Raw genomic sequence first — 12,527 nt, 5'->3', positions numbered from 1 at the left:
AGCCTGAGCCCTAGAGCCCGTGAGTCACAACTACTGAGCCTGTGTGCCACAGCTACTGAAGCCCACATGCCTAGAGCCTTTGCTCCGCAACAAAAAAAGCCACCACAACGCGAAGCCCATGCACAGCAATGAAGAATAGCCCCTGCTCGCTGCAACTAGAGAAAGCCCGCACGCAGCAACGAAGACCCAACACAGCCAAAAATAAACAAGTAAATAAATAAATTTATTTATTTTAAAAATAAATGAAATAAAATGCAATTTAAAGAATAATATATATATTGAATGAATATATTGAATGACTATATATTGAATGAATATAGAATGAATATATTTATATATTCATTACTCTTTAAAGCAATTTTTCCAGAAAACTGAAATTTGCCCAGTACAGTGTTAAGATTTTTATCTAAAAATCTTTGTGTGTATGTGTGTGTGTATATATATATATGTATATATACACACATTAAATAAAATCCTAAGAGTTAGTCAACTTTCCTACTATATCCTGTTCAACTTCACTGCTACTTTAAATTTGCTTTTCAACTTTTCCAACTTTAATCCTATATCTCCTTCAGCGTATAAAGGGTGATCAAGCTTTCCTGAGAGAGAGAAAGTATGTTGATTTGGTCTAAGGAGCTATTTTTCTCAGCTTATCAAATAAAGTATTTTATAAAGCTTTATCGCAAATGCTAATAAGAATATTAAAGTTTACCAAGGATATTATACAATACAAAAACAATACTAAAATATTCTCTCCAGTGAAGGTTGATTTTATGTCTGTACTTCTGTCATTTGAACTATTTCATATCATTTCAGCTGCCTCCACTGTGTGTGCAGTAACATAGGATTTGGAGTTCAGGTTGGGAGGAGCAGCTGGGGAAGTAAAACCTGCCTATATTTTCCTTAGATAGCTCTTGCCTTCTATCCCACACTATCTCTGACCCAGATCACAAACCATCACTTTTCATTTATCTTGGCTGAAAATGTAATGGAACTGTTAGCTCTTCATTTTCTGTGCCCCGTTTTAATAATACCTGGCACCTGACAATGCACTTCTAAGAGCCAAAGGGCAGGAGAGTTGTTCAAGAGAACACCTGCTCCAGCCTCTTCAAGGTCTTCTCTCTTTAAAACTTCGTCACATTTAACGTGGGACTTCCCTGGTGGTCCATTGGTTAAGAATCTGCCTTCCAAAGCAGGGGACGCAGGTTTGATCCTTGGTCGGGGAGCTAAGATCCCACATGCCACGGGGCAACTAAGCCCGTGCACCACAATGACTGAGCCCACGCACTCTGGAGCCTGTGCGCCACAAGTAGAGAGAAGCCAGCGTGCCACAATGAAAAATCCCACATGCCACAACGAAGATCCCACGTGCCACAACTTAGACCCGACACAGCCAAATAAATAAATTAATTAAATTAAATATTAAAAAGGAACTTAGTCGTATTTAACAAATTATGCCAATTTTTAATTATTTGAAGGCAAAATAAACAAAAGGCAAGGTGGATTTCATTTCAGAAAAAGATATGCTCCTTTTATATATGTCCAAAGATATATCCTTTTATATATGTCCATATCCATATCTATATCTGTGTCTATATTTATGTATGAATAGATATAGATAGACGGTTTTTATACATAGATAGGTGTCGCTTATACATAAGATGAAATTTCTCGTTAGTGCTTTAGTCTCAGTGTATATCCTCAATGATGGAAGAACAGTGGCAAATCCTCTTCTCAGGGATGGGATGGGTTGGCCTAGAACGGTGTAGGTGGACAAGCAAGTGGTCAAGCAGGTGGTTGGGGGCTGAGGGTGGGTGGGCCTCTCTAACTAGTTCTAAGCTTGAACAGCCTCCACATCATCAGGCTAACTGCCTCCTGCATATCTTTCCCCCTTATTTCGCTATTTAAATGTCATGTATTCTCACCTGTGCTGGAAAGTGATTGAGGAAAGGTAAGAGCTGAAATCCTGAATCACTGATTTGATAGAATGCAGATCTAATTATATTATGTAAGGACGACATCTGCATTTTTAACATGTCCAGAAGCCAAATCTCCACGGGACCTTTGGCCATAACAGGATTATCCAACTAAAAGATATATTACAAATACGTTACAAATTGATAATAATTTGGTATTTTTACAAATGTCATAAATCAAAGTACCTCAGGCAAAGCAAACAATTTCATATAAAATATTTAAAACGTGAGTAAAATCAACTAATACTATATGTGGAAAGAACTATAAAGATCATTTGGTCTAAAACTTTCATTGTATAGATAATAAAATGAGCCTCAGAGAAGTTAAATGAGTTATCCAAACTAGTCTGTTACAAAGCCAGGGCTACAGAACTAAAACCCGACACCACTCCCCTCCCTTTCTTTCATAAGAGAATTGCATTCTCCTCAAATCTAAATTTTTAAAGAAATCCTAATAAAATTTTAACCAAGTTAAATTACAATAATTTTTTCTCCTTCTCTTGATATGACAGCCATGATACGATCATAGTCTTTTGCGTGAAAGGTCACCTCATTTATGTTGTCAGACACTGCAGGGAGATGTGGCTATAAGAAAGCACAAGACAGAGCAAACACATCATACGTGATGTTAAACACAAAAGTCACTGAGATGTTTTTAAAAGCTTTACTATTTTTTATATTTGTAAGAGATTAAGAATTTACTTCATTGTCTCAAAAAAAAAAAAGATTCTTCTTTGACCCTTGACTGACTTGGAAGCCCACTTTTAAAAATCCAGCCCTACAGAATGTTTCCTCCAAGACCTACAAATGCACCTCTTACATTATGGAGATTCGACTAGTAACTGTCATCTTCCTCCCGATGGACACTGAACCACATGGTTCCTGCCCTCTTCCCTCCCAGGGACAGCTCAGTCCTTCTCTCTTGGCTCTATGTCTGCCTTACACAGCTTCTACTTCCCTCCTTTCCTTTCTCATCCCCTCAACTCCCTGGAAACCAACAAGGAAGGTATTACTAGCTGTTTCCCAAATTCCCAAACCAGAAATGTCCCTGGGATGGGTGTTCCAGTGCCTCTCACACCCAGTTCTCTGTAGTTTTTCTCTTCCTCCTGGAAGTATTGCCCTTGGAAATGGCAATAAAAGCATTTGAGAAGCACTTGGGACAAAAAAAGGACAAATCCAAACCACAATCCCTATTTGATCTAAGAATATTTAGATTAAAATACTCGTAACAATGAATTACATTTAGTGAGAACATACTGTGTGTCCAGAACTTTTCAATGAATTATCTCGTGTAATCTTTATGACTATCTCATGAGGTGGAAATGATTAATATCCTGATTTTACAGACAAGGAAACTGAGGCACAGGAAAATTAAGAAGCTGGCCAAGGTCACCCAGCTGGTGAGTTGCATAATCGGTGACTCTTGCCTCAGGCTGATGGGCTCCGAATACAAAGAAAATAAGACATTTTATAACCAACATAATTTTTAATACTCTTTTTTCCTGACTGCACTTTTAAGACATTAACTTCATTTTTATTTTTTAACACATAGGCTGTGGAAAAAAAGGATTTAGGCAACAGATACTTAGATTACATACTTGTATGGTATGGGAATCACTGGCTTGTCCAAGAATTTCCAGGAGAACTGGATCAGATACAAAGAAGAATCTTGGAAATAGTAATCGCTTCTTCTCCAAATACCTTTAAATAAAGTCACGTTACCAAATAATTTTTTCTGAATTATTAATTTTGGGGTTTTTTTAGCCAAGACGCAATCACTAACATCAATAAGATAGTAGCAAACACCTACAGTCATTTCCCATTTGCCTCTGAAATGTTTGGTTAGAAAGAAAGTCCTGCTGCACCATGGATGGCACTTGGGAAAACAAGTGGAAATAAGAAAGTGACCCAGAGCAAGCCTGCTCCATCCTATCTTCTTTCTCATCACGAGCCCTCCTGCAACCTTTCTAAGAGTACTGTGAACCTCGCGGCTTAAACCCAGGGGGAACACATAATTTACCTCCAAACCAAGATATTTTGAGAGAGAGGGGGGACAAATAGCCATTCAGCCAGGACAGAGGCAAAGATCTGGACAAACTAAGATATATCGTTACCCTGTTTCAAATAGAAATTGAGAATGAACTGCCTTTTAAGAAAACTATCTGTGAGTTTGTCTGGTTAATTGTTCTCTGAGTGCACATCTCTACTCCATGCCTGTAGTGTGTTGACTGGTAGCCCCAAAAAGATATGTCCACGTCCTATTCCCTGGAATCTGTGAATGTGGCCTCATTTGCAAAAAGGGTCTTTGCAAATGTACCGAAGTTAAGGATCTCGAGAAGAGATAATCTTGGATTATTCAGATGAGCCCTAAATCCAATGACAAGTATCCTCATAAGAGACACACAGGAAGAGGAGAAGGACATATAAAGACAGAGACAGAGATTGGAGTTACATAGCCACAAGCCAAGAGCCACCAGAACCTGGAAGAGGCAAGGAAAGATTCTCCCTAGAGCCCTCAGAAGGTGCTGCTAACTTGATTTCAGACTTCTGGCCTCCAGGACTGTGAGAAAATAAATTTCAGTTGTCTTAAGCCACCCAGTTTGTGGTAATTTGTTACAGCAGCCCTACAAAACTAATACAACGCTGTAACTCACCCACCCTCAACTTGAAGGTGTCTTTTTTTGCAGAGAAATTAAATTTATGTGACATGTTAAGTTCCTAACACCACCTCAACCATCACTACCAAACCAAAAATGCAGTCAATTCTACGAACTTGTTTGGGATAAAACACCATCACATATAAAAGGATAGGTAATTTAAAAATTAAACTCTTACCCTGTAAGTGACTTCTGACATACTTCCAATTGTTCATGTAAATGAGGCAAAAGCTGCCCCATAGTTTCATCTCCAACACAGCAACCAATCACATTGGGATTCTCATGAGCTCGCTGCATTATCTTTACCCATGACTTGTCAATATTCTGAAAACGTTTTGCTTCCTAAAAACAAAAGTAAAAGTTGGCATGTGGATAACTGAATGAAGCCAGGTCTTCACTTTGGCATCTCCTATAGTTCCTCAAACCAGCCTATTAGTCCTAGGCTACATAATTTAAAGGGGCAATTTTTTTTTCATCTGAATTAACTCTGGAGCAAGAGAACGGCTTATTGAAATGCTGCTCTATCACAATGAGGTTTATCGCTGATATTTTTCCTTACATTTAATACATTTTTCAAAGTGCCACATGATTAATCTGCAGAGCTATCAACTTAAATCGCAAATCTAGTCTTTCAGTACCCCAGGTGTTTTGGTTTGATGAGCAAACTGAAGAAGCATGAAAATAATTTGATCTCAGTATTTTGGAATAATTAAAGCTTAATAGTACCCCAGGAAAAAGAAAAAGAAAACAGTAAAAATCCAAAACAAAGCATTTTTGCAAATGAAAACTATTTACCATGGATGATATTAAGCTTTGCATTCAATTTTTTAAAATGCTTTTAGAAACTGGCATAATCTTGCTCTGTTAAAACTTTTAAGTGCACTTTAAAAAAATAAAACTTTCTGATTAAAAATGATTTATGTTTTTAAAATGTGTTACAAAGGGAAACCAGCTATTTTCAAAATGCTTTATCCTTGATTTTTAATCTATAGTGATGCCATAGGTATGGAAATTCAAAAGAGTAGGCTTAGGGGACTTCCCTTGTGGTCCAGTGATAAAGAATCCACCTTCCAATGCATGGGACACGGGTTTGATCCCTGGTCGGGGAAATAAGATCCCACATGCCGCGGGGCAACTAAGCCCACGCACCACAACTACTGCGCTCACACACCTCAACGAGGGAGCCCGCGTGCCGCAAACTACAGAGCCCACACACCCTGGAGTCCCTATGCCACAACTAAAGAGAAGCCCCGCGCCGCAACAAAGAGGCCCCGCGCCGGCAACGAAAGATCCCGCACGCCTCAACAAAGACCCCGCGTGCTGCAACTTAAGACACGATGCAGCCAAAAAAAATTTTTTTAAATAAATGTTTAAAAAAAGAAAGAGTAGGCCTAATTTTATAAGAGGAAAATTACCTTCATAGAATAATTATTAGTAAGTTACTGGCATTCATTTAAAAGGTCCCATAAAGCTGTTTTAAAGAATTTGTTACAGGCTTCTAAGGCTAAGTTTCCTTGCCTCATGTTTGTGATCTACTATAGTTAACAACTTACTCATAGTTAATTTGTGTTTACAGAATACAGATTATTTTAACTTTTACTCTCAGAGGAATAAGTCTAATTCTAAGAAGAGATGAACTATTATAATTTAATAGTATCATATTCAAATGTACCTCTTCAGACAACCTGGAGATTTGAAAATTATGTGAGTTTCTTGTTTCTACTGATGTAAATCAAAGGTCAGCACTTTTTTAAAAAAACTTCTTTGTAAAGGGCAAGATGCTAAACATTTTAGGCTTTGTAGGCCATATGGTCTCTGTTACAACTATTCAACTCTGCCATTGTAATGCTAAAGAAGCCACAGACAGAACATAAATGAATGCACATGGCTGTATTCCAATAAAACTGTACTTACAGAAACAGGTGGGACTTCCCTGGTGGCACAGTGGTTAAGAATCTGCCTGCCAATGCAGGAAACACGGGTTTGAGCCGTGGTCCGGGAAGATCCCACATGCCACGGAGCAAATAAGCCCGTGCTCCACAACTACTGAGCCTGTGCCCGAGAGCCCGTGCTCCACAACAAGAGAAGCCACAGCAATGAGAAGCCCATGCACCTCAACAAAGAGTAGCCCCAGCTTGCCGCAACTAGAGAAAGCCCACGCGCAGCAGTGAAGATCCAACGCAGCCAAAAATAAAATTAAAAAACAAAACAGGTGAGTTGGCCATAGTTTGCAAACCCCTGGTGCAAATAATCAAGACATGACTATATGTCTTTCTGAAGACCTTTACAGAGACATATAAACAACATACACTAAATTATTCTATCAGCAGTTAAAAAAACCATATTTACCTGAGGTAGCTGTTTGGCAATATCCCCACCTACAAAGACAGCTTCAAGATAAACCCAAAGGTTCTGGACTACTAGCCACTCTTCAATTATATCTGAGGAAGTGGACAATTTATACACCCAATTCTGGATATTTTTTTTAAATGGAGCATTATATCTAAAAAGTAAGAATGGAAAGATATTACATTTTAAGGAAAATTCAGAAAATAGTATGGCTTATAACAAATAATAGGAGAAAAATTCCTTTGACACTGAACATTTTTTCCTAAAAAAAAGGCAGCTCCTATTAAATTTCATACAGTTACTAAGATGTTTGCATTTTTATGAATGAAACATATAATTATAGTGATTTCACTTAATGGTCCCATGTATCAGTGATAAACTAAGAAGTTCACCAAGTTTTAAGCCACAGAGGTCCAGTAAAGGAATTGTGCTGGTTGCTCCTCTGAGTAAAGGGAAAACGAGGAATAAGATGGCTTTCCGAGTCTTTTGTAAACCAAATCCAAGTGGAAAATCACACAGAGGGTACTGTTGTTACTTGTCGATGGAACTACTACGACAAGGCCAGGGTCAAGCTTGAGGTCTGATGTCTACTACAGATGTGCTCTTCCCACCCATAGACTGCTAATTCCACCAGGCACTACGCCTAGATTCTGCAGCGTTAACGATACAGAATTGCTATCCCCCAAAAGCCTGGTTCCTGTTTTTTCACCATCAGGGCTAGCTAAAGTGTTCATGAGAACACAAGGTGTCCAGAAAGCTGGGCACAACTAAGAAAGACAAGAAACAGAGTGGATGCCATGAGGAAGTGATGGGAAGATACTGGGGAAAGACCTAATTAACAACAGTTGAATTAAGAAGCTGACTTCAGTTTGTGGCCATGGCAAGTAGCTTTGAAGTTGTGTAGTGGAATTTCCCAGTGAGTGGCATTTGTTGAGTACAGTCTTAAAACTTTACTTGATCCAGGACAGGATGACTTGAAGGGGCTCACATGAAGAATGGGGTTCTTCTGGGAATGGTCTGATGCCTAAGTGTAACCCTTCACTTCTATGGAAGACTATGTTACACACGGAGGTATAAAGGGGTTGTACGAAAACTGTCCCAAGGAGGTGGATGAGTTGATCTGGCAGTAAGAGGCATTTTTCTCAACTCCCAATTTATAGTGTTCATCTGGCCATCAGGCTAGAGCTGAAAGGCAGTCAATATGCCAAAAAAAACCTTCAAGATCAATACACACAGACCAAGACGGTAAGGAAGGCATTTCAGGGAGTTGAAGGACTTAGATATTTGGAGCCAAAAATAATTTTGCACGGAATAAAAAAAAAAACCATCTTTGATGGTATGTAACTTCCCAACAAGAAAAAGGGAGATTTGAAATAAAATCACTAATGACCAGTTTTTGTCATTTGGCCAGGTACCTGCATTGCACAGCTTTGTGTGGTGGAACCTGTTCACAACAGGTAGGAAGGCCCTTGGAATGCCAGGGAATCAGGGACCCACCAGGAAAGTGTCACCATCCAGGGAATCCAGGTGAGTGAAGCCTCACCCATGAAGATACACAATTTCCTTCTCACATCCAGGTAGCCCTAGAGATCCAGCTGGTACTGCCTTCTATGAGATCAGTCTGTGGTTGGCTCTAGGAGAGGTTTTCTGGATCCACTTGATGCTGCAAAGTTCTCTAGGAGGAGAATCTACTGAAGTGTTGTGACTTCTTAGATATCCTTATACTCCTTCTAGTAGGGCCTCAACATTGAATTTACTAGTATCATAAATAAGTACTATAATATTCAGGTTATATGCAAGTTAAGAATGAAATTAAGAAAGGCTTCAAGTCCTGAATTCTTGGGCTACACACCAGGTTCAGGTGAATCTACAGCCTTTCCTCAAGAGGTCATCATTCAGGAAATCAAGATGGAAAAATTTGCAATGAACCATGGGGAAGTAGCAGCCTGTGAAGTCTAGGAACCACTGAATGGCCTATGGTCACCTTTGCCAGGTTATTCAGATTCCCTGAAAGCAGAGGACATACCCTAGGAGTTTAACCCCAGCAACTTCAACCCAGAATTAGGAGCTTTGTGAGTTAGTACATTATCCAAATACAAGACTGCCTCTGAGCCAGAGGTAATGCAGGATGTCATTCATTAAACAGCAGTCCCAACCTGGAGGTAGGGTATTAGAATCCCCATGGACACAGACCTCTGTTAATGACCTCTGAGATAATGTGATATATTTCTTAGGTGTGTTAGGGTGAAGACCAGTTAAGAATTACTGGATAGTCAGCTAGGGGATTAGAGGTTGCTAACGCCAAGACAGTGTACTTAATCTGGGTCCCATTTCCTAAAGCTGCGCTTGAGATAACAGTCACCTTCAAGCGGTTCAGTAGTCCAGTGATGGACATGTTGCCTCGTTTAGGCTGCAGTAGACCCAGCACAGATATGGCCACTTTTCACCATAAAAAATCCAAGTGTGTAAGTGTCAAGCCCTTCATTATGTTCCTTCATGTGTTGACAGCATACTTTTCCAGGGCTATTGGTTAAACACTTGAGCAGGTTTAGCCAAGGAGGGCAATGATGAAAAATCAGAGAATGAAAAGAGAAAGGAGATAAAATGAAGGTGTCATCTTCGTGGGGAGTCCAGATGTTTAGGAGGTAAGCTGCCAATCTGAGGGAGAATAATTACGATGGGGCCCATCAGGAAACAGGAAGGGGAGGTGAGCACCATAGAAGAGATGGAGGCCATGATTAGTAGGGAAAATAGGTAGTTCATGTAAGGACAGACAAGAGTCAACACTTTAGGTCAGAATCTTGTGTTGTGCCACCGCTACAAAACTGGGCTTTTATCTAAAATTATATAACCCTAAATACCAAATCAAAACCCTCCCCTGAAAATTATAAAATTACCTGTTGCTTAGTAAGGAACCTAAGACCATTAAACTATCCTCCATCAAGGTGATAATCTCTCCCGATTCAGTTCCTTTGAGCAGCAGCTCTCCCTTTCCCTTAAATGCTGCAAAACTCAGGTTCTGGTTGGTCCAATTCTCAATCACCTGAGTCAGCTTGGCTTCAATATCCTTCTCCTTAATGGCAGATATGCAAACATCCTTCAGAAGGAAATCAAAGAATATGTCATGACATTTTCAATTACAAATTAAGTGCATTTAAAATCAGAAGTTTTTAGCTTGGCCCTAGAAGTCATTGGGTCATTTTACGGCCAAGAAAACCAAGGCTCAAGATGATTGTGTTGCAAGTTCAAACCAGAGCCTTCTGACACTCTGACTACTAATTATTTTATTGTACCACCTACATGAGATAATGGAACTTAAATCATCATGTTCTTATTTATATTTTTAGTTGGTGTTTTTCAGCCAAAATGGATATAATCACAGCTGCTCTATCTCAGCAGCTTGCTATGAGAAGCAAACAAGAATATATATGAGACTCTTTTGAACTCTTTAAAGTAACATATAAACATTGCTATATTCCTGCCTGTTCTGGCCCAAATATGAATATCTCACTTGATTAAAAGTTAATTCTATTTTTAATGGGTTTTTCTGTTTTTCTGAGAATCTTTGATATGAAAGTTTCACAAAGGAAAATAAAAGTAAGGTATTTTCTGAAACATGCCTCAATTAATTTTCATACTTAGAATCACAGAAGCTCAGAGATGGGAAGGAATATAAAGGTTCAAGGAATTTCCACAAATGATTGTATTACAAATTAGTGTGTAGTAAGTGTAATAAGAGTGGTGTGAACTGTTGTGAGTTCTGAGGAGGAGAAATGACTTTTGCCTGCAGCAAGGAGGAAAGGCTTCATTGAGGAGGGAGCATCTGAGAATAAGTGGGCTTCCAAAAGGGGGAGGGAGAAGACATTTCACAGGAAGGGAAAAGGCTTCCTTTAGAGGCCATGAATGAAGTAACAGTAAGAATCCAGCTTGGCTAACAGCAGGGCATATGGGGTAAAGACAACGGAATACACCAGTGTAGACAACACTACGAGTCTGTTTTGGGGTAAGAATAGTTAATAACTGAATCCCAGAATTCCTTGGACTTGCAAAATCAAGTTTTCAAAGCACAGCCTATGAATAGCTATACTCTTAAGTGTAAAAACCTACTTATATAAGAATGAGGTGGTCACCAAAGGTTTCTTAAACTCTTTATTTCCCTCAGTAGTATCTGAATGGCATTTATGAATAGGACAAAAATGCTTTGAAAACAAAACTTGTGGCGTGCATGTTGCTAAAAAGAGGCAAGGAGGCGGCAGAAAACTCAAAACCGTATATTTAGGGGATATTTCTGGTCATGGGGTGCAGTTTTCGCCTCCAAAAACACAGAATAATGTAAAAAACACAAAAAGAGAAGGTAAAAAACAAACACATTAAGACTTAAAAACAAGGTAAACATCTCCATGAACTAGAAGTGAAAAAGACATGCAAGCCAGGAGGTGGAGCTGAAGCCCAGGCCTGAGGGCTCTGGTCAGTGGGTGCCAACCCCTTGGCTCCTGCAGGACAGAGGAGACTAAAAGTGGCCTGTATGAAAGGGACCATCAGGACTATGGTCTAGATCCCTCCACTGTGGAAGGAGGCTGTCTGTAGCTGCAATCTGGTCATCTAGATTAAATGAACCTAGGGATGCGGCGGATGGGGTGACAGATCCAGGTCCACAACCAAGACCTGAGACAGGTCAGCTCTGCCTGGGTCTGCCCCACCACAGCAGAATAGGGGATGCAAACCACTATTGTAACAGCTGGCTCTGGACTTGAGGAGATGGGGGATGCAGGAAGAAGCCACAAAACCACTAGACTCCTAAGGAAGGCTAAAATGCAGAAGGAGAAAAACAATTTTAACAAATTATAAAAGCCACATTTTTTAGAGCTCGCCACTCAAAATGAGTCCTCTAAAAAATAAAAATTGCAAAACCCTTGGGAATTCTCTGGCAGTCCTGTGGTTAGGACTCCACGCTTTCATTGCCAAGGGCCCAGGTTCAATCCCTGGTTGAGGAACTAAGATCTTGCAAGCCGCGTGGTGCAGCCGAAAAAAAAAAGTGAAAAAAAAAAATTGCAAAACCCATGAAAAGAAATCCAATACTGAGAGAGATAGCCAACATAAAAAACAATCTGAGTAAACACTCAGTCTAGGTGAAATTAATTGTATAGAACAATCTGAAAAATAATCTTTAATTATGGTTAATCTGGGGGCCTTGGAGTATGGGAGGTAGAGATGAACTTATATTGGCCATGAGGTGATAATTTTGGAAGCAAGAGGATCCCTACTTTTCTTTGAAATTTTCCATAATAAAAAATTTAAAAATAATTATGTTTAGGATGCTCAAAGAGATAAATGAAGAACTCTAAAAATTTGAGATTTATAGGCTTGAGAATATATAAAATATTTGAGAATATATGTAGATTTAATAATCTATAAATCTAAGAATCTATAAAAAGGACAGAAAAAATGTAGAAATGAAAAAAGAACAGGTGGTCACAAAAGAAAAAGAACTAAGTTCTAGATCAAGATGGTGACATAGGACGATACTGAACTCACCTCCTCCCAT

General features: G+C 39.2%; 1 protein-coding gene across 1 annotated transcript in view; it reads right to left on the bottom strand.

Annotated features, from left to right (window-relative positions):
- Positions 1 to 12,527, bottom strand: part of DNAH8 (dynein axonemal heavy chain 8) — a 330,122-nt gene that overhangs the window by 192,836 nt on the left and 124,759 nt on the right. Inside the window, exons 36-41 of the mRNA XM_027127141.1 lie at positions 9,880 to 10,079; positions 6,983 to 7,136; positions 4,812 to 4,975; positions 3,575 to 3,677; positions 2,457 to 2,561; positions 1,926 to 2,087 (exon numbers count right to left, since the gene is read on the bottom strand). Of these exons, the coding sequence (XP_026982942.1) occupies positions 1,926 to 2,087; positions 2,457 to 2,561; positions 3,575 to 3,677; positions 4,812 to 4,975; positions 6,983 to 7,136; positions 9,880 to 10,079 (888 nt within the window). The remainder of the gene's footprint in view (positions 1 to 1,925; positions 2,088 to 2,456; positions 2,562 to 3,574; positions 3,678 to 4,811; positions 4,976 to 6,982; positions 7,137 to 9,879; positions 10,080 to 12,527) is intronic.

This window comes from Aethalodelphis obliquidens, unplaced genomic scaffold (genome assembly GCF_003676395.1).
Source record: "Aethalodelphis obliquidens isolate GAN/ISIS:26980383/991018 unplaced genomic scaffold, ASM367639v1 scaffold31, whole genome shotgun sequence".
Classification (NCBI taxonomy): Eukaryota; Metazoa; Chordata; class Mammalia; order Artiodactyla; family Delphinidae; genus Aethalodelphis; species Aethalodelphis obliquidens.
This window is presented reverse-complemented; position numbering and strand designations above follow the sequence as displayed.